The 20,534-nt window shown below is 27.4% G+C and overlaps 2 protein-coding genes across 9 annotated transcripts in view; one reads left to right on the plus strand and one right to left on the minus strand.

Annotated features, from left to right (window-relative positions):
* Positions 1-236: 236 nt before the first annotated feature.
* The window catches only part of LOC105427215 (uncharacterized), a 21,857-nt gene continuing 1,559 nt past the window's right edge, over positions 237-20,534 (minus strand). The window contains exons 1-14 of one of the 5 annotated variants that reach the window (XM_089082092.1): positions 5,070-5,960; positions 4,850-4,961; positions 4,672-4,765; positions 4,296-4,432; positions 3,917-4,048; positions 3,759-3,832; positions 3,563-3,683; positions 2,265-2,432; positions 1,898-2,103; positions 1,453-1,510; positions 1,232-1,365; positions 956-1,163; positions 662-855; positions 237-568 (exon numbers count right to left, since the gene is read on the minus strand). In XM_089082092.1, the coding sequence (XP_088938218.1) occupies positions 478-568; positions 662-855; positions 956-1,163; positions 1,232-1,365; positions 1,453-1,510; positions 1,898-2,103; positions 2,265-2,432; positions 3,563-3,683; positions 3,759-3,832; positions 3,917-4,048; positions 4,296-4,432; positions 4,672-4,765; positions 4,850-4,961; positions 5,070-5,185 (1,845 nt within the window). In that variant the 5' untranslated portion in view covers positions 5,186-5,960 and the 3' untranslated portion in view covers positions 237-477. Of the gene's footprint in view, positions 569-661; positions 856-955; positions 1,167-1,231; positions 1,366-1,452; positions 1,511-1,897; positions 2,104-2,264; positions 2,433-3,562; positions 3,684-3,758; positions 3,833-3,916; positions 4,049-4,295; positions 4,433-4,671; positions 4,766-4,849; positions 4,962-5,069; positions 5,961-20,534 lie in introns of those variants that run through there. The other 4 variants (XM_089082091.1, XM_089082094.1, XM_089082093.1 and 1 more) reach the window with 4 other exon arrangements.
* Positions 6,156-19,655, plus strand: LOC105427214 (sialin). 4 transcript variants are annotated; one of them, XM_011638871.3, is made up of 12 exons: positions 6,156-7,628; positions 11,919-12,020; positions 12,371-12,429; positions 12,590-12,798; positions 13,644-13,880; positions 14,078-14,162; positions 15,802-16,025; positions 16,116-16,265; positions 16,360-16,492; positions 16,571-16,726; positions 16,807-16,892; positions 16,978-19,655. In XM_011638871.3, exons 2-12 carry the CDS (start codon positions 11,995-11,997, stop codon positions 17,200-17,202), a joined length of 1,590 nt encoding a protein of 529 aa, XP_011637173.1. In that variant the 5' UTR covers positions 6,156-7,628; positions 11,919-11,994; the 3' UTR covers positions 17,203-19,655. The 4 variants fall into 4 exon arrangements, with proteins under 4 accessions (XP_011637173.1, XP_011637170.1, XP_011637171.1 ...); XM_011638868.3 differs by having other exon boundaries at positions 6,156-6,439; XM_011638869.3 differs by lacking the exon at positions 6,156-7,628 and adding an exon at positions 7,635-9,785.

Consider the following 20,534-nt stretch of genomic DNA (forward strand, 5'->3'; position numbering starts at 1 on the left):
GATAATATCTACTTCATCATCCGATATTTATCAATATTTTTCAAAATTATTATTTAAAATAATAATAGTTCGTTATATCATACAATAAATTATTAATCAATAAAATATTATATCAAACATGTGTACTTAAAGTAAAAAGTAAAAAATAAAGTAATTATAAGAGTAATTATCTATTATTGATAATAGTTGTATTTGTACTTATCCATCTCTTTCTTATTATTAACTATTGCTTAGTATTGTGCTGTATACATATTTATTTCCGTATACATAATAATTTCTATAATATATAATATACTAATTCGACCAAATTATTAATTTAGAAATAAATTTTAAAATTATTATAAATACAATACAAATTTTCAGTACATTTGTTTTATATTTTCAAATGTGAACCTTAAATTTCTAAATTTTTAAGATTTCCACATACTTGTTTTATACATATATAAAAACGAAATTTACTTTCACAAGCTGCAATACTCAATCATTCACAAGATGGAGAACACAATCTCTGCTTATTCCATTTTCTTTTAAGGATATACTTGTACGTTCCAATCTCTTTGGTGAATATCTTTAAATAATTATATTAATTATAAAATGAAAATAAATAAATAATTTTACAAATTAAAAATGCCAATCTATAAAAAGTTAGATATTTTCTCACCCGCTCAATACTACTTTGTATCCTCTATATGTGGATGTTTGCATAGCTTTATCAAGTAACTCATATAATTTTGTCACTGATTCATCGGCTGACACATGTACTAAATATATAGTACTACCAGATAATGATCTAACTTTTAATCGCAACTCATTAGATTTTCCAGTCGACTCATTAATCTGACGTAATACTGGAGGCTGAAATAATAAAATTTTAATTTTCAAATGGAACATATTTGATGTATCTTTTACATAACATTGTAATTTTTTTCTGTTGACATTTAAATATGTTTCTCACCGTACTCTTTCTTGCATAAGTAGCTGATTTTGAGCCACGAGGATATTTCATTGCGAAACGTTCAGAGGTGAGATTGGTTATCTTGAGCTCATCGATTTCCGCTGTGCTTAATGTTTTTGACCGTAATACTGATTGCATAGTGACACCTAATCGTCCTCTGGACAAACTAGCAGATCTCGAACGTAATCGATTTTCAACAATTTGCGGTCTACTGTGAAAATTTAATTTAAATAAATAAATAATCGTTAATTACTTTTCATTTATTTGAGAAAAAACCTTAATGACGATCTGTCAGAAGAGCTATGATATCTCGTTCTACTGCAACTTGTAGATCTCAAGGTATCTCTTGACTTAGATAATTGTTCGCTCGTCGGTATATCGTATTCTATATTTTTTGTAGCCAATTCTCTCTTTTTCGAGACAGAAATGTTTAAAAGACTTTATTATTCTTTAGAACTTTAATTAAATAATAATAACTTTTTTTATTAAAATTTTACTTTTTCTTGTCGACTGCTTCGTGCTAATTCGGCGTTAACGTGAGACTGAAGATGGGAACTAGAGCAAACATTATTATGAGAAGCTAAAATCTGCGATCTCAAGGAAAATAAACCGACAGAAGGCATTTCTGAAGAAGTTCTGGATTTCAATAAACTAATAGAAGTAATATAAAGATATATTATAAAATTTTTTAGTTTAGTTTAGTTAATCATAATCAGCTTATAATTCCTTTATAATTAGAAAAGTCTTGCTTTTAACTTTGAGATGTACATTACCAATATAATTATGATAAGCTAAGTTTAATAGTTACTTTAATAGCTAGTTTAATTGTTTTATGTATATATATATATATACATATATATATATATATATATATATATATATGTATATATATATATATATATATATATATATATATATATTCTAATTAAATAGTGATAATACCGGTTTGGAAGTGATAAAAGCGGGATGTTCTCGTAACTGTTATCTTTCAGCGAAGAGCTACGAGAAGATTTTTGATAAATATTATTTGATTTGTGCGAGCTTGTCGATAATAAATTATCTACTGGAGATTGTTTTCTCAATCGATATCCTTGACCAGGAAAACTAGAAGAATCATCTACATACAGTTCTGTTCTACGATCTTCTATCTACAAGAATAAATAAAAATTCTAATTGTAAAGAAAAATAACAATTACAGTTACTTTTTATTAATTAATTTCATATTGATTATAAAAAATCCAGAGAAAGTAAAAATAGAAAAATAGAAAACATGATATTCTAAAATTCTATTTTTTAGATAGACATTTACCATGAAAGGCACTCCATCAGGATATTCTTGTTGCAATTCTGATGGAAAATATCCATCCAGAATATCACGGATAAATGAAATTGTAGTTGGATTGTCATATGATCGTAATGTTCCTCCATTGATGCTCATACCGTTTTTATAAAATTTCAATGTCATACACGAAGGAGACTTCAATTAAAATTCATAAAGAAAATATTAAATATAAAATATTAATTAGCAATATGAGTAATCACTAATAATCAAATATATTATTTACAACAACAAATTATTACTTTATACAACAAATAATTAATAGATATTTACTTTTGACTTATTTTTGAGATATTTATTTGTAAAGTAAAAATGTTAAAAATAAATCAAATGTAAATATATAATAAGCGATACAATTAGCGACATATCTTTCATGAACAAATAAAGAGCAGATTATACTGAATAAAGAAATTCTATATTATTTTGCGATTTTTATAATAATTTATAAGATGTTAATTTATAAAGATTTGCGAATGAAACATACATTTGCGCGAAGAGACAATTTATCATTAAACTAGCGCTAAATTATGCATGATTCGTGTGTGCTTCATGATTTGCAATTCGCCATTCGTATAAGACTTATCATTTGCGAATATGAATCTTCCACACTGTTTGTTATTCGTCATTTGTCATTAATGTAATTTATGATTCGTTTATAATTCATAATTTATCGGCAGTCTCAATGTGAGCCATGAAGATAAATAAACATAAATTTTATTAGTGCATAGTGTAACTATATAATATATACGCAAATCAACTTATGATAAATTGCACTCTTTTATTTTGTTAAAAAACCACTCCACTAGTGAATCAGCGCAAATGATAAACAACGAATGGAAATTCGATGAATCTGCTTTTTTCATGAGTCTAAGAACACAATTACAAATCACGAAGCACGAATTGTGCATAGTTTGGCGCTGGACGAATGCATTACGCGCGCTCACGCTTACTAGGAATGTGTTTGGACATGTGAGCCACAAATGATAAAGCACTTCCAAATATCTCGTCACGCGCCTAGCAACCATAAGCGTATGTAATGCTGAACTATTCTTTCGCGCGAATGCACGCTTATTTGCAAATCTTTAAATTAATATCTTATTAATTATTGCAAAAATCGGAAGTAGAGAACTTTTCTATTCATTCTATAACTTGCTCTACCTGTCCATGAAAGATGTGTCGCTAATTATGGAATATTTTATATCAATTTTGCAAGTAATATTCTGTATTCTGTACATTTGCATGATCACATTGCAAAACTAGAGCATTACTTTGAAAGTTGCTCCACCTCCTTTCTCATTATGGTGAATGTGAACTTCGCCCTTTCCTGCAGCTAGGTTCAACTGGTCAATATTTGCAACTAATTGTTTATAACAGATGTCGATATAATTACTACAACGGAATTATTACTAATTATTAAATCAATTACTTCTGCTTTAATTAATAACAGAACTTTATTATAATTACTTGTTACCACCATCTGCGTTTGTCGCATTTTTTGGATCACCTACCCATATTAATCCGTAATCAGCTAAAAACTTCTGCAATTTTTAAACATACAATCGTTAATTACTATTTATATTTTATATATGGCAAGTAAACATATTTAAAATGTAAATTTAAACCTCCATTTCGCTAATCTTGTGTTCTAGTGTTAAACACCGTTGATAGAAATATTCAGAATTATTTGCCTGACTTCGTTGCTCTTTCTTTCGTAATAGTTCCTGATTTTTGTACTTGGTTTCCCATTCTTTAATCTATTCAAAAATAACGTGATATATCGTTCGGAAAAGGGGAAAAAAATTATATTGAAGAATAATTCACAGATTTAAAAATACAAAAACAAAAATAAATATAATAGAATGATCAAAAAAAGAGATTTGATATTATTTTATATTATTTAATAAATATACAAATATGAATTAAAGGCTAGCTTTTTGCCAAATTGAGTAAAAACTTAGAAGACAGTACTACATTCCTAGATTAAAAAAGCGTACAGAGAACCTTCCGCTTTAAGCGTCCAATTTCCTGATCTTTGGTTTTCAAACCTTCTTCAGCTTTCGTCAAAACGGATTGCATTTTTCGCATTTGTGACTCAGCCAAATGCAATTGTTTTGTCAACATGCTAATAAGCTCGCTTTCTGAAATCAGTACAGTGCAGTAAAACAGAGTAAAACACATAATCAATACAATACAGTTCAAATAAGAAATGGAAATTGCGATTTATTTCTCAATAATTTCTTTAAAAATGTTAAAAGATTTTGTGTATTTAAATATTAACTTCTAAATATTAACTAAATATTAACTTCTGTCTTTCTATCTAATCCGTATTTCGTATATCATTATAAGATAAAAAAACTCTAATTTTAAAATACAAAACCTTCTTCAATTATGTCATTTACAGGAACAGAATTTCTGGTCGTTTTGGATGCATTGTTCCATAATTTTCTTGCAGACAAATTCGTATTAGAAACCTAATATTTATGCATATTAATGTAATTTAATACTTTGATTTTTTATATCAATAATATATATCACAAAACTATTATTTTATTAACTCGAGTCGAAGATTTACAATAACCAATGGTCTTGCTATCTTCCGACGGATTTGTCTTTAAATCTCCCGTTGTAGTATTTGATAAGCATGTTGATGAAGGTAATATTTTCAATCTAGCAAAATATTATATTATTATTATTCTTCATGTAATGATATATTGAGTAATTATCGAAAAAGCATAATTTTCATCGTTATAACCATGACGTCTTGTCATAACCTACTTGCAATTGGTGTCGTATGACAAGGAATTTCTTGAAAATCTTTTTCTCGGTTCAATTGAAGAATTTCCTTGATTCATATTATGAATGATGGTATTAATTAATGGATTCGACAACATTTACGTAAATTTTCTTACATCGCCAAAAAATAGTTATTCGTCCGAAGTTGTATTTATAATATGTGATGTAAGAAAAATCGATTCAAATAGATTCAATGCAAGAAATGTGGTGATAATTTCTACACTATTAGTAAAAAAACATTCACTTCTTTCTTTTTTAATATAGTTAATTATTAATACCTACTTTTGAAAATCAAAAGATTAGTTAAAAATAATGTATAAAATAATTTAAATTACATTAATTAAATTAATTAATTAATTTAAATTTTATTGATTAATTCTTTTTTATATCAATGTTTTCCTATTTGTATTGTTAAATTAATTAAATTAATTGTTTACAATGTCATTAAACTTTAATGATTTGAAATTTTGCATGGTACATTTTACGATTGTAATTTATTATGAACAAATTTTAAGTCTCGAAAAATTATTATCGTAATCGCAACATTTTTATTTATAGTTTCGAATTTAATTAAAGGAATTGACAAAAGTTTTTTAAGAATGAAGAGAAGAAATTTTTTAAAGATTAATTTTACTTGAAGATCTTTTAAAATTTGAAGAGACTATTTATCTTTGATATTTATATTTATGATTTATTATATTTATGATCTGCTAAGTTTAAATATTTCAAATATTATTTTTTTTCTTTGATAAAATGATTAGCTTCACTGACAATTTATTTATAATTAAGAAAATAAACATTTCATTTTCGAAATTACTTTTGTCATTACAAAGATTACATTTCATGAAATACATTTTAGCTGATATTAGAAACATAAATTTCATAAACTTATTTATTAATAAAAAATTAATTTGATAGTGGCACATATTAAGGGCGTTGATACAATCTAGTAGATGAGTCACCCGGATGATATTCATCGCATGTTACAGCATCGTGCGTCGGCGCACTGAACCTCAATCGATCCCTTATTCTTGAATCACGTGATCACAATGTATCGTAGTATCGTCATCAAAGAACAGACGTAACGAACGGCTGCATCGCGCCGGCGGCCGTGCATCTGGTGCAGCGTTTCAACAGTGCCGCACCTTAGTTTGTCTCGCCTCGTCTCGCTCTGCCTCGCCAACTTTATCATTTTCATTCTTATCGCAAACTAACAACGCGCTCTCTTCACTCATCGACGTGGGCAAACACACGCTGATATAGTCGCGTGTGTCACCGCGTGTATGAAAATGCCGCGCAAGAGAACATCCATGATACACGAGACATCCGTTGGATGCAGAAACGCTGCTAAAGTGAGTCTCGATCGATTGCCCTTCGATTTGCACGATCATTGTGACTCACTGCTTTCGAAAGTAGCTGCGACGGACCACGTGTTTTTTAAAAGTCAGGAAAGTCGGCGTGTTTAACCTCAAACCAGCAGTGACCATGGCCGACACTATATACTTTGTTGGGTGTCCTTGTATTTTCAATCTATATCAACCTAATTCCACTGACTTTCACGACTTGCCACTTCGGGGAGTCGATGATGTAACTTTTCTCCTAGGACGGAAATGTGAAAAGTGAAAAGTTTCACGTGAACTTACGATCATGTACGATTTTACGGGATCATGTAACTCTCTCAAACGTGAAAATGTGAAATTTTTCACGTGAACTTTTTCGCCATGTACCTTGGTGGCGGAAAGGCGGAAATCTAAGGAATTAATAAATATGCTTCGGAATTAGAGAAGATGAATTAGGGCTGCGTTAGGATTAAGTGTACGTAGTACATTACAATTGGTTATTAAACGTTATAATATACAATTGGTTATTAAAAGATGTATATAATAGTGTATCAATAAAATAATTTTCATTAGCTATAAAACCTATGAAACTATGTTTCATGATTTCACTTTCCACGCATCCAAGCTACATACATAATCGCTGTACGTAAAAAGTTTCACGTGAAATGTCAAGGTGTGAAAAATGAAAAGTAAAAAATGAAAAGTGAAAAATTTCACGTAAAGTTACATGATTGATCCCCTGAGCACATTATAATCGAAAGTTGAACATGAATGAGGGCAATGTGTGACATTCATGGTGTTCCAAGACTTTTATTCCAATTTAAGATTAGAATTTTAGTGTTATATTATTGACATTAACATAATGAAACTAAACAAAATAATTTTTTCTCCGGCGGGAATAAGTTTTTATATAATCATATACATTTTTTGTGTCTATTATATGTAATAATTGATGTATGAAATTGTCTAATCTTTTCATTTTGGATGGAAACAAAAAGTTGAAGATGATATAATGATGTAATATCAGTGTACAAGAAGAATAACAGTTTCTTTAACAAATGATTATTATGAATAACATGATTTATAAGATTACTTTTCTTTCATCTTGTTTTAAAATATTCATCGAAGGAACTAGCTGCAGTTTCTATCGCCAAATATTGGGAATTATCTAAATCATCATAAGTCAATCACCAAACGAATGGTAATCATAGAATACCTAATACATCATAGAAAAGACCTTCTAGAAAGAAAGTAAAAATAGTTTAATACATATTCTACCTTTCTTATTAAGGAGAGTTTTGATATTATCATATGAATCACTATGTAATACCATAATTGAAGTTATAATGAAATCATCAATGACAAAGAAGTTTAAGAAGCTGTATATGTTGCTGCATATCAAAAAACATTCATATTTCTTAACAGCAGTTCAATCAAAATCGAATAGAGATCTAAGGTTTTCTTGAACTCTAAGTGGATTCATTCTCACAGTAATAGACACGATTCTTTGATCATATTATGTAATCTGAAAATTGCTGAACTGAAAAAAAATCATTTTGCCTCTATTGTACATAATTATAATTTATGAGATTCTTTAAATCGTAAATTCATTAACTTATATCTTTTCTCGCAATTAAAGCAATTTTTTTTTAACAAATATATTGAATATAGTTGTTTCTAATTTTCCTTAGTGCTTATTATTTTTATATCATTTTACATACAAAATATGTTTCTGTTATCTGATAATAGAGTTTATTCGGTCAGCAATATTACAAAAAACACAGTATTTCGTTTTTTAACTAGAAATGTAATTATACATACGTATTTATTCAATAAATGTACGTAAAGAGTTGTTATGACGCACGTCACTTTTGTGTTACTTAGAAACAATTTTATTGATTGGATTGTAGCCTGTCTCGATTGTGTACTTAATAAGGTCAAGTGTGAGATAATTAAGCCCAATATTGCGAGACAAAATTTTTTCGTTAGAACCATTGACCATGAATTGAAGAAAACGCTGTTTCTTTATGAAATCCTTAATCTGATAGATTTGAATTATTGCGTAAAATATTATATCTTTATATATACATATTTTATTAATTCAAATATCGGAAAAATAATTTATTCATTAAAAGATCCTTGAAACTCGTAAGATTAAATAAAATCATGTATTAAACAATGTCATTTGACTCATCATCATAATACGACACGAACTATCGATCAGTCTCTATTTCATCACAGAATATGCTTAAGAATGTTCCTACGAATACGAAATAATTTATGATGAATATGTCTAACACGCTTTGTATTGACAACTGCACCACATGTTATTTGTGTAGAAAAAATAAAATTGTAAACTCATGTGACTCGTGAAAAAATTGATAACAGTAAAAAGGACGTTTTTCCTGAAACATTATTCTTGTCGAAACATTTGTTCCCGAGTCATTGTTAAAACTTTATTTATTAAAAAAATATATAACTTGTTAAATTTATTGCTAATACGCTCAATTAATTTTACTGATATAATATATTTCCGTAAGTTCTCACGTCCATTTAATATAATCTTAAATTCCTTTTAAGGTTAAGGTTATTTCAACCTTAGTCTTTTAAATGGGTACATTAATTATTTTTTAGTTATATCTTACAGATTCCATCATATGTGAACTCATAGATTTCATTCTTCTGTCATATATGAGCTCTGTAAATAAAAATACAATAATCTTTCGATTTTTTCGAGAAATTGCTTATTGATTTTCTATCGTAAACGTTCAGTTATTACGTCATATTGAAATTATCAGGAAAAATAATTAAGTCCAACTAATACTCTCATTACAATAACTAAAATAACTAATTCCAAAAAATTTTGTCATAGATAAAATAATAGAATAAAATAGTAAATATTTTTGTAATTATTTTTGACTTTGGCTAGTTACGTATTTCTTTTATTACTACTCTTTCAATTTGTATATGTCACTTCTCTTGTTTTTTCTTATGTAATAATGAAGTTTGCTTATGCACTTGATGAGTCATTCATTTTAAACTTCGAGTTTAGTACACGACCGTGTACAATAATCGACTGCTGAAAAATTCCACATCATGTTTTACTCGTAACAAGTACAATATTCCACATTTCCATATATTCGTCTCATACTGTTCCAAGAACACGATCGAAAACCAGCGCAATGGTGGGGTCAATGAAGATAGTCGACGCCTCGTGGTCCGGTGGCCTTTCAGTGCCGGCACTTCGTTCGGCCTGTAATCATGTTGATTGTATTGCGATTTCTTCCATCTGTCACGCGCTCGAATCACGCCTGTTGAATCTTGTAAAGTTATAATCGTGATTTTCTGCCTTGATCACGTAAGTGACGAACAGATATGAGGACGATACTGACGTAACTTTTTTCATTCGTCACAGACATGTGATTTGTTATACTTCGCTAGTGTTATCAGTGTAGTGCATCGCGATCGTTCTGCGTTCGACATGACTCTTGAAATACAAGGAAAATGCTAATTCAGCAATTTTTCTCATTTCTCATCGCTATTGAATCACCTCTATTGAATTGTATGAATTGAAATTACTATCGTTTTAATATCAAATTTATGTCATTTATATGATATTTTGGTAAAAATATTATACATGGACATTATTTTAAAACGCGAATAACTGTCTATGAAAATATTTCTGTATTTATGATAATTCTTCAGTCAGTAAAGAAATTAAATATTAAAATTACAATATATTTTTAAATATTGTCTTAATAATATAATAATTTCATATTTCATAATAATTTCAATTTAAAAATTAAAATATATTAACTTTTTAATTTTAAAAAATATCTCATCGTTTTATAATTTGAAAATGTTTTATTTTTAAGAGGAAAAAATTAAAATTAAACTTGACATTGAAACTTCTATAATTTACAAACTAGAAATTATATAACTGAGCGAAATAATTCAGACAATTCTTTTCTCATAGGAATAATATTTCTTTTAGTACATCATGATTATATATAGTATTTTCAGTTTTATGCGTATTCATTATCATGATTACCACCAGTATTATTATTCGACTATTAAGTTGTTATCGTATCGATTATTAAGTTGTCTGATTTTTTGAAATTGAATATGAAGTAAAAGACACTGTAGTTGCATTTTAAAACCTGATTTGCAATTTTTCTTATACGATTGTAGCCAATTTACAGAGAATTTAGATAATGAAAGAATATGGAATTTATTCTAATATAATATTCCAAAATTATTTTTCTTTTTGTTACAAATTTTACGTAATTATTTGTCCGAACTTTGCTGACAAATAAATATTTCATTCTTCCATTTTTATAACTTCTTTCTTTTCAGTATTTTGTTTAAATAATATACTTTATACAATAATTATAAGGACAAAATATATTGGAGTCTATACATATATATACATATATTGGAAGAATTCTGATTAATTGGATAATAATCATTAAGAATATATTTTTACAATCATTCCATTGTTTCGAAATAAAATAAAATAATCTTTTTATTTTAAAAACATTTTTATATCGGCTTAGATTATTATTTATTATTTAAAATAATAATAATTCTTACTTTATATTAATAAAAGTAAAATTTACACGAAACTTTAATGCATATATTATTTCATGCATATATTGTACTTCAAAAATTTTTAAAAACTATGTTTTCTAATTTCTGTTAAATCATTTTCATTGTTACGTAAAATTATTTTTATATAATTTATGTTCAATGCCATACTATATTCTTAGTCAATTTTATAATATGCATAAATGATTGTCTTAACAATTTTTTGCGGAAATATAATTCCATGTATCGTTCTAATTATTATGCTTTATCATGAGATGGAATAGTTATATAAATATCAGAGATATGAAATAAGAATCTATGATATGAATGATTGAATGCTACAAATAATTTGTTGACTTGCGATCTAATGTGCTTATAAAACAATTGCATTTTTCTTTAAACTATTTAATGAACACGAAATTTATCACGTATTAGGAAAAAAGCAAGAATTTTGTTATACAAAGAAAAACTTTAAGCAAGGAATTATTACATGTATTATTGCATATATTTTCCTTCGTAAAATCACAATTTGTTAATATTTATTAATTGAATAAGTGAAAAAGTCTTTCATCAAAAAATTTATATGTCAAAAGCAATTATTCTTAATAAAATTCTTCATATTAATACGGAATAGTAATAATATTTATAAATAAATTTTTATGAGAGCTTCTATAAAGAACTTCAAGAATGTTGATATGAGTTTTATGTTGGAATTTCATTCTACTCTCATAAATCATGACCTCGATGCAATACTTCAAATATCTTACTGACTTATTGATGCCATTTTATATTTAACAATAAAAATTCATACAAATTGAATATTATGTCACACCTTATATTATTTAAAAATTTCATTTTGTAAAGTGACGGCTATTAAATCAAATTAACACTCTTTGTTTTGCAGAATCCAAGGTGATCTTTGTCTTTTCATCGCATACAACAGATTCGTTTTTATACTCTGTTCGAATATCGAAAGCTTCATGCAAAAAATGGAAGAATCCCAAAGGTGAAAAATAAAATTTACATAAATGAATATTTTTGATTTCATTTATATACTTCCTATAATTATATTATTGATAATTTATATTTCTATATGTAAATTTTTTATTTTTTTTATTTTTATTTCATATAGATAAGCTTAATATCTATACCTTAATTATAAAAAGCTTCAAAAGAAGCTTTTTATAATTATTTTATTGCATTTTTCATTGTTGTTTTTCGTGTTGCTTACAGATATTGAAGTCAAGTTAAAAATAATTAAGAATTATAAAGATTCTATTTATTCTAAAACGGTTATTCTAAAAATATTTTTTCATGTTTTACGATATTGCATATCATGCAATAATTTTATTGCAGGTATGAGGAATCTGATATGTATAAGGAACAACCACCTTGCAGTTTACGAAAATTAGGAGGTAATTTTAACTTGATTTAAAAAAACATTTTTATTTAAAAAGGAAAATAAAAATTGAAAAAAATTTGAAATTGCAATTATTAGTCATTATTACTTGCTTTGCTTTGCTTTCTAATGCAAGTCGATATGCGGTTTTTGATAATTAGATTTTCTGGTTGCAGACATGGTCCCTGCACGTGTCGTGTTGTACATGCTCTCATTTTCCGGATTCCTTGTGTCTTTCATGATGAGAACGGACATTAATATTGCTATGGTGGCCATGGCAAAGCTGCCGTCAACGTCGAACAATGAAACCACCGCGGTGACGTCTCACTGTTACACAATACCAAATGCGTCATATGTGGAAAATACTACTATAATCAGACCGGAGGTATGTTTGCTGATATTGAGATATTACACAGCGTATAATTTTTTTTTATTCAATCGTTCATTTTATACGATTCTCAAAATAATGCTGATTCATTTCTTCGAGGAAAAAGTGTCCGATCTGCGTCGAACAAAAATCATCTTTTTGTCAAATGTTTTTTACAAATTTTTTTTTATCAAGTTGCATTAATATACAGCATAATATGCATGCATATTATGCTGTATATTCTTTGATCATTCATAGTGAGGTCGGAATACGTTGTCATAGAGTGAATGGTACGATTGACATTGTGACCACCTGTTTGAATATGACAGATCTTTATCGTACAACATGAATATAGTAAAAATGTATTATATATGTCGCCAGAGTGTCGAGTTTCTTTAAGATATTTAGTATACATAAAAAGTTTAATATGAAAAAGAAGGAAAATTCCGAGAAAGAAAAGAATTAAACAAAAGAAAGAATTAAACAAAAAATCAAGCAAATAATATTGCTATTAATTTCGTCATTTTTTATTCTAGAAAATAATTTAAACGGGCAAGATTAGTGATATTGAAAGATTTTACGATTATAGTAACAAATAAAGGAGAGATTTTATTAAAAATAATCTATTACTTATTTTTTTTTGCAAAAATTATAGATTTTTTTGCAATCTTTTTTATGACTATAATTTTTAAGAAAATCATCAGACCATTATAAGATAGAGACTGAAATGCTTAATACCTAATGAATACTTCTTCAAATACTAAATAAATTTAATTGCATTTTTTATCTGATCGTTCAATTCAAGTTTGTCGCGATTTATTAAACACTTTTTATTCTATCTAGAATATTGTTCTTTCGGACAGGATGCTGGAGAATTTGAATGGAGTCCAGCTACTCAGTCGGCTATTCTTAGTTCTTTTTACTGGTGTTACATACTCTCACAAATGCTCGGTGGTGTTCTTACTCAGTATTTCGGCACTAAAACCATATTCGGCGGATCTCAAGCTGTCACTGCCGTCTGCAGTTTGCTCATGCCAACTGCTGCGGAGATCCATTATGGGGCCATGATAGCATTGCGTAGCATACAAGGCATTGCAAGTGTAAGTCATTAATCATCGGATAAAATTTGTAACAAATTTTATTGTTATATCCAGACGAGATAAATATCTAGTGAATGTTATAAAGATAGCTAAAGGACATTTCAGAATTTTATTTTTTAACTAACTCGTCTAGATTTTTATATTAGGATAACAAAGATAGACTTTTGCTATTTATTTAATCTTCTTCTTTGAAATAGGGACTTACGTGGCCTGCCATGTACGCCGTAATCGGGCATTGGATTCCACCCGTGGAACGTTCACGCTTCATGTCTTCCTTTCAAGGTACGTTATAAAATGTCCGCTAACAGAGATTTTCATGTGTTACAGTGAAACTTCGATACGTTCGATCCAAAATTAGGCGAAAGCTATGCGCGTTTTCCTATATTCCTATATACAATCGCAAGTATAATTCCGTAAAATGAAAGTCGCATTTCTTTTAATTGTGTTCACGTGAATACTAATACACGCTTCTTTCAGAATGGAATACGGAAGTTCGAATGAGAAATAATTTATTCTACTACATATTATTGTTTCAGTCAAAATTCCGGACCAAGAAAATAATTTCTTGCTAAAATGCAAATAATTCTCTATAAACGTTTGCGCATCGATCTGCGCAAGAATTGATCGTTTGTTAATGATCCCGAATAGTTCATCTCTACGAGGTTGCATTCGCCGGACCGAGGGGTATACTCAACAGCGACCGCTCAACAGCATGAGAAAGGCCGAGTATACTTCCAGCTGGTAGAATCAGCCGGATTCATCGAACATATATATATATATATATATATTGTATATACTTGTCTTTCTTTTATGTGTACAAATTTTGTCTTTTAATAACTACATCTGTCTGCAGTATAAATCTAATCTAATCATCTTTCTCACTCAAACTTTCGCAGAGACGGACCACAAGTTTCATTTCGTATATTTATGATATAGTGAATAATTTAATATTTTTTGTTTATATATTAACTAAACTATCGTAGCTAAACTAAATTAAATTCTTTTTCTGTTAGCACTTGAAATTCTTTTCAAATAATGTTTGTTGTATTCTTATATTTTATGTCCTTAAATCTCTAAACGATTTATGATTTGTCAGATTTCAAGATAGAATTCTATTCTATAATTTTGTATATCATATATTTTGTGTACTTTATATTATATATATATATATATATATATATATATATATACATACACATAATTCTTAAAGTTTTTAAATGTTTCTCGTATATAAAATTAACATTTCATAGTATAAAATTATAAATAGTATCTTAAATTCTGACACAAAAAATTTATAAATTTGTGTAAAGTAATTTTTTTTAAACTAATCTATTAATTTAGCCTTCTTACATTTGAAATTTTATAATATTATAATTAAAGATATTTACTATGAATTTTACGTATATAAATTTTATATTTATGTAATGTAGCAACAAAAGAATTATTATTATGAAGATAAAATATTTTTTAATTAACGTGTATATATTTTTTAATTAACGTGTATATATATATATATATATATATATATATATATATACGTGTATATAACTTGTATTATACGTGTACTTATACGTGTATATATAACTTTTTTGACACTATATTTTTTGTGATACCGATCTCTGTGTAAGAAGAGTGATAATTCATTTTGCAGGTAGAACGAGTTTTAAATATTTATTTGCAGACATAGAAGTTTCATTGTCCCACCATTAACAGCTTCATTATATCCCATCCTCGTCCCCGCGTACTAAGTCTACTTGAATCGCTTTACAGGATGAAATACGCCACGACTGAAGAGCGATCATCACCTCGCATGAGTCGTAACAAATCAAGATGAAGGCCATTCGACAAGCATCATCATGTTTCATCTTCCTTCTGGATCGTAGGGTGAGCTACTCCTAACATCTAGGTTGTCTATATTCAGGGTTCAGCATCGGCATCGGATTGACCTATCCATTGTGCGCGTTCATCATCGCCCATTTCGGATGGAGGGCCGTATTCTACATGACTGGTACGATCGGTCTCATCTGGTGCATCTTTTGGTATTTTTGCGCCTTCGACACTCCTGCCTTGCATCCTCGAATTTCTAAGCCGGAACTTCGTTATATTCAAGAATGTGTTAGAAATCAAGTTATCGGAGCAAACGAAGTAAGATAATTTTAATTTGTCTATTAAATGATGTTTTTTAATATATGTAAACGTATTAATATAACTGTTTTTTTTCTCTTTTTCTCAAAGGACTTGCCCGTTCCTTGGAAATCTATACTCACGTCTTGGCCAGCGTGGGCTATTGGTATTACAACCTTCGGAAGAATATGGGTGCACTATGTCTTTATCATTCCCGGCCCGATGTATATGAAGACGGTATTAGGATTCAGTATACAGGCAGTATGTATTTATCATTCGAATAAGTTAAATTAATAAATTTAATTACTTCAATTTTTTTATACAACCAAAATAATAAATTTATTAATCTGTTTAGAATGGCATTCTGTCGGGTGCACCATTTATCTGTAGCTACTTAAGTTCTGTTGTGTTCTGTTATGTTGCGGATCTTCTAGTTACGCGACAAATCATGACTTTAATAACTGTGCGCAAGATATTTACCGCGCTGTGTAAGTGCATTTAACGTTTCCCTTAATTTAATTATACTTAGAAAATAAATTGAACAATTGATTTTTTTTTCCTTATAGCTCAAGTAGTTCCCGGAATACTTGTAATTTTAATTGGATACTTAGGTTGCGATATTATCCTAGTTTTAATCGTATGGTTCCTAGCTGTTACTCTCATAACAGCTGGCTATGCGGGCGCAATGGCCAATATCGTCGACATAGCACCAAATTTTGCTGGTTAGAGCAAAATTATATTTTTGTGATTATATTTATTTGTTAAAAGTACCAATTTTTATAAATTAATATATTATTTTCAGGGCCAGTATTAGCGTTCGCGCAAACAATTCACATGACCGCTAGTTTTCTATCTCCTATAGCAGCTGGTCTGCTTACACAAGAAAGCGTAAGTGTTATATCATCTTTCTTTTTTTTATTTTTTTCTATTCTCTACTAAATTAAAAGATAGAATAACGCAATGTTTTCAACAGCAATCTCTCGATTCATGGAGAAGAGTATTTGCAGTAACTGCGGGTGTATCTTGCAGTACATATATTGCTTATCAAATATTTGGTACAGCGGACATACAAGCGTGGAATTATCCCGATCAAAAATATCCTCAATCTCTTCAAGAAGATTCTCAGCCATTAAATGACACGTCGCGAGAAACGAGCAAGATTGTTCCGAGCCGAAGAAATCCGTCAGAACAAGCGTAACGTATTTTTATTTCGATATCTAATTTTTTGCTATCATCATTCCTTACGTCAAAACTTAAGTCTTTAACGCGTAAAACACAGTCGAATATATATATATATATATATATATATATATATATATATATATATATATACATATACACATATGTATATGAAAAATACTTATTTTTCAATACTATTCTATTATTGTAAATAGATCTGATTGTTGATACAAGAGAAATTATATAGATCAGAATTATATAGCAAAGAAGGATATTTTTATGAAATAATTATCTCAGGTATGTTTCAATCAACATTTGACATAGATTCTGTGTAGTATATTCCTATACTGCAGATTCTGCACAAATATTTAAAGAAATAATTGATAATAAATAGAATGCATTTGTGAGATATGCGATCCTAATCGGGTAATTCAAAATACACTGTTTCCTCGATAATGCTAATAATATTATAAATATTTAAATGCGGACTACAATTGCGCAACTGTTTTTGCGTGCAATATTATTCAGACTTAAAAAAAATCTTTTTACTTTACTTTTTATTATTGACGATCTCAAGGAAACATATTTTTAATCGCCCGAATAGAATAAATTCATTGTGAAATCGCACGAACTTTTCACTGCTGAACTTGTTATCATAATGACAAGTAATATATTCTCCAATTTTCTTGATTTACGTATAACATTGCAAATTCATTACTTTACTCTGAAGTTATTGTATAGTAATTTATTTGTAAGATATTATTTAATAACGATTCATAAAATGAGGATCTCGGAAAAATATCAAGCAGTTACTTACTTTCCTTTACTTATAAATATATCTAAAAAAATTATTGTTTAACACATTATTGTTTAAAATAAACCTTTTATATTATATGCAAGAATACTAGAGTACTTATTAAGTTTAGAAAGAGATACTTAAAATATACAATCGTTAAATATTAATTTTTATTTACGTGTTTTTGAAATACAACTTTAATTACTATTAATTAGAAAGAATTAATTAAAATTATAGAATTGGGAATATTTTATCAGTATCTACTTTTTACAATCAGTGCCTTATGGTACAGATTTTCAATAATAAAAATAATAAAAAATAATAAAATTTTAATAAAGCTCTCTTGATACATCTCGTAATATATTAGATTTTATAAATTAATATAGATTTAGATAACATTTAACAAAATGATTGTGAATTAATACTACAAACTAGCCATTATCTTCTACTAAATACGAAATAATATCATGACATCGGTTTATAATATCATGACATCCGTATTATGCAAATAAAGTTCTAATTCTATACTTAAGTACTATATTAACAATATACGTATTCATTTTAAATATCACAAGGAATGATTATTGTCGCCGATTACTTTATAGAAATTTTTTAGTTTACATATAGTTACATTTAGTTTACATATGATGACATTGCAATAATTCCATTAGTGACTTATATGTTTTTTTAATAAGTCATGCAAGATTATTACATAAATTTGATTTTTAAGTAGCTCTTATTATAATCACAATTCATCTTTCTCATTACTTACGAATAATATGCTTTATATGTTAGTAATTTAAATATATCAGTATACTTTTGTAATATTAATATGATTCAGTCTTTATATAATATTAGATGTGTAAATTATCGGTATCTTTGGATTTATCCATTCTTATTGAAATCGTCATATTTTTTTCGCATCGAAATTTAGCAATTAGTCGAAAAGTAAACTAAAATTATAAAAAATGATAAAGACTATTTTGATAATTTTTATATTATTTGATTCAATAAAGTTTGAATTTTGTAAAAGGAGACCCCGAATTAATTTATACATCTAATATTTGCGCGCGCACGTTATGATATTTTTATCATGTGTAATGTGTAAAATTAGCTATAACCTTCACACGTAAAAGAGAACTCTCTTATTTTTATTAATATCTTACATAGAATTTTATTTTTATGTTAATTTATACTTTTTTCTTTTGACATAAAGTTTGTGAAATAAGTATATGCTATTTTAAAGAGATATAATAGATTAAATAAATAAATTCAATGAAAAATAGAGATTTTTTTTCTTTCATTTTCCTCAATATAATTAGTTTATTTCTCATTTTATATGACATATACAGTTATATAATTATAATTTTTTCTTACATAAACAGTAAAATATTTATAAAGACATTTTTAATTAATGTCTTATGAAATGAAAATCAACATATATAATGATATATTTCTTTCCTATTGATTTATCATTATTAGCATGCAAAATTCATGGAATTTTAGCATTTTTTTTTATAAAGAGGACCAGGAACGCCAAGATAATATAGTAGAGTAGGAATGATATATAATATTATAGTATCTGTATTATATTACATGATGAAAAATGTTAACAACCAGGAGAATGTAACAGATATTAAACAATGCAAATATATAAGCATATATAGTTTTATTAACTGCGGCATTTTTATACGTGTTTTATTATGTGTTTAAAACCATATCCATCCTTTTTTTATTTTAAAAATAAAAAAATTCTATAATCATATTATGCGCATTATATTCACTGAAATCTATGAACTAAGACCGACACAAATAAACGATGTTAAGAAAAATGAAATGGTGCAATGACCTGATAAATATGATAAGAGCAATCATAATTTTGCATGTATGTATAGACGCCTGAAGTATTACATGCATATCTTCCTAAGATATAATAAGACATAATAAAATACATTTTTTAACAAATTTCAATTAAATAACATGAAACTTAAACATGCTAATTTAAAATTTTATTTTGACGTAGAATTATTTTTATATTGTTATATTCCATATTCAATATGGCTTGATTTATTCATAACATATTGGAAACATTTTTTTGTGTTAGAAACAGTTATAAATTAGCATGAAACAATCACAAATTATGTAAACAACAAATAGAAAAAATATCTCTTAATTACAAATATTAAAAAGAAGAAATTTATTTGAAAATTATTTAATTTTTCTTTATTTATTAAGTTTTAAATATTATTAATATTAAGAATTTTTATGTTAATATTATGTTAATATTATGAATTTTTGATTAATCAATTGCTAAATACTATTTGTAACCAATATCAATTTGCGAATGATTAACGTGACATCGTTTTTTTCAGAAAAAATGAGCGCATTATGGAATAGATTAATAAATTAAAAGTTCAATTCTTCTATAAATGAAAAAAACTTTGGTTAGTTACTCGTAAATATTTGAGAATTTAATATCAGCTTTATTAATGACAAATCAAAAAATAATGTTGGAGTAAACGTATTATGAATTTCAGTCACTAATAATCTCGATT

This window comes from Pogonomyrmex barbatus, unplaced genomic scaffold (assembly GCF_055798465.1).
Source record: "Pogonomyrmex barbatus isolate J1 unplaced genomic scaffold, ASM5579846v1 scaffold5, whole genome shotgun sequence".
Lineage (NCBI taxonomy): Eukaryota > Metazoa > Arthropoda > Insecta > Hymenoptera > Formicidae > Pogonomyrmex > Pogonomyrmex barbatus.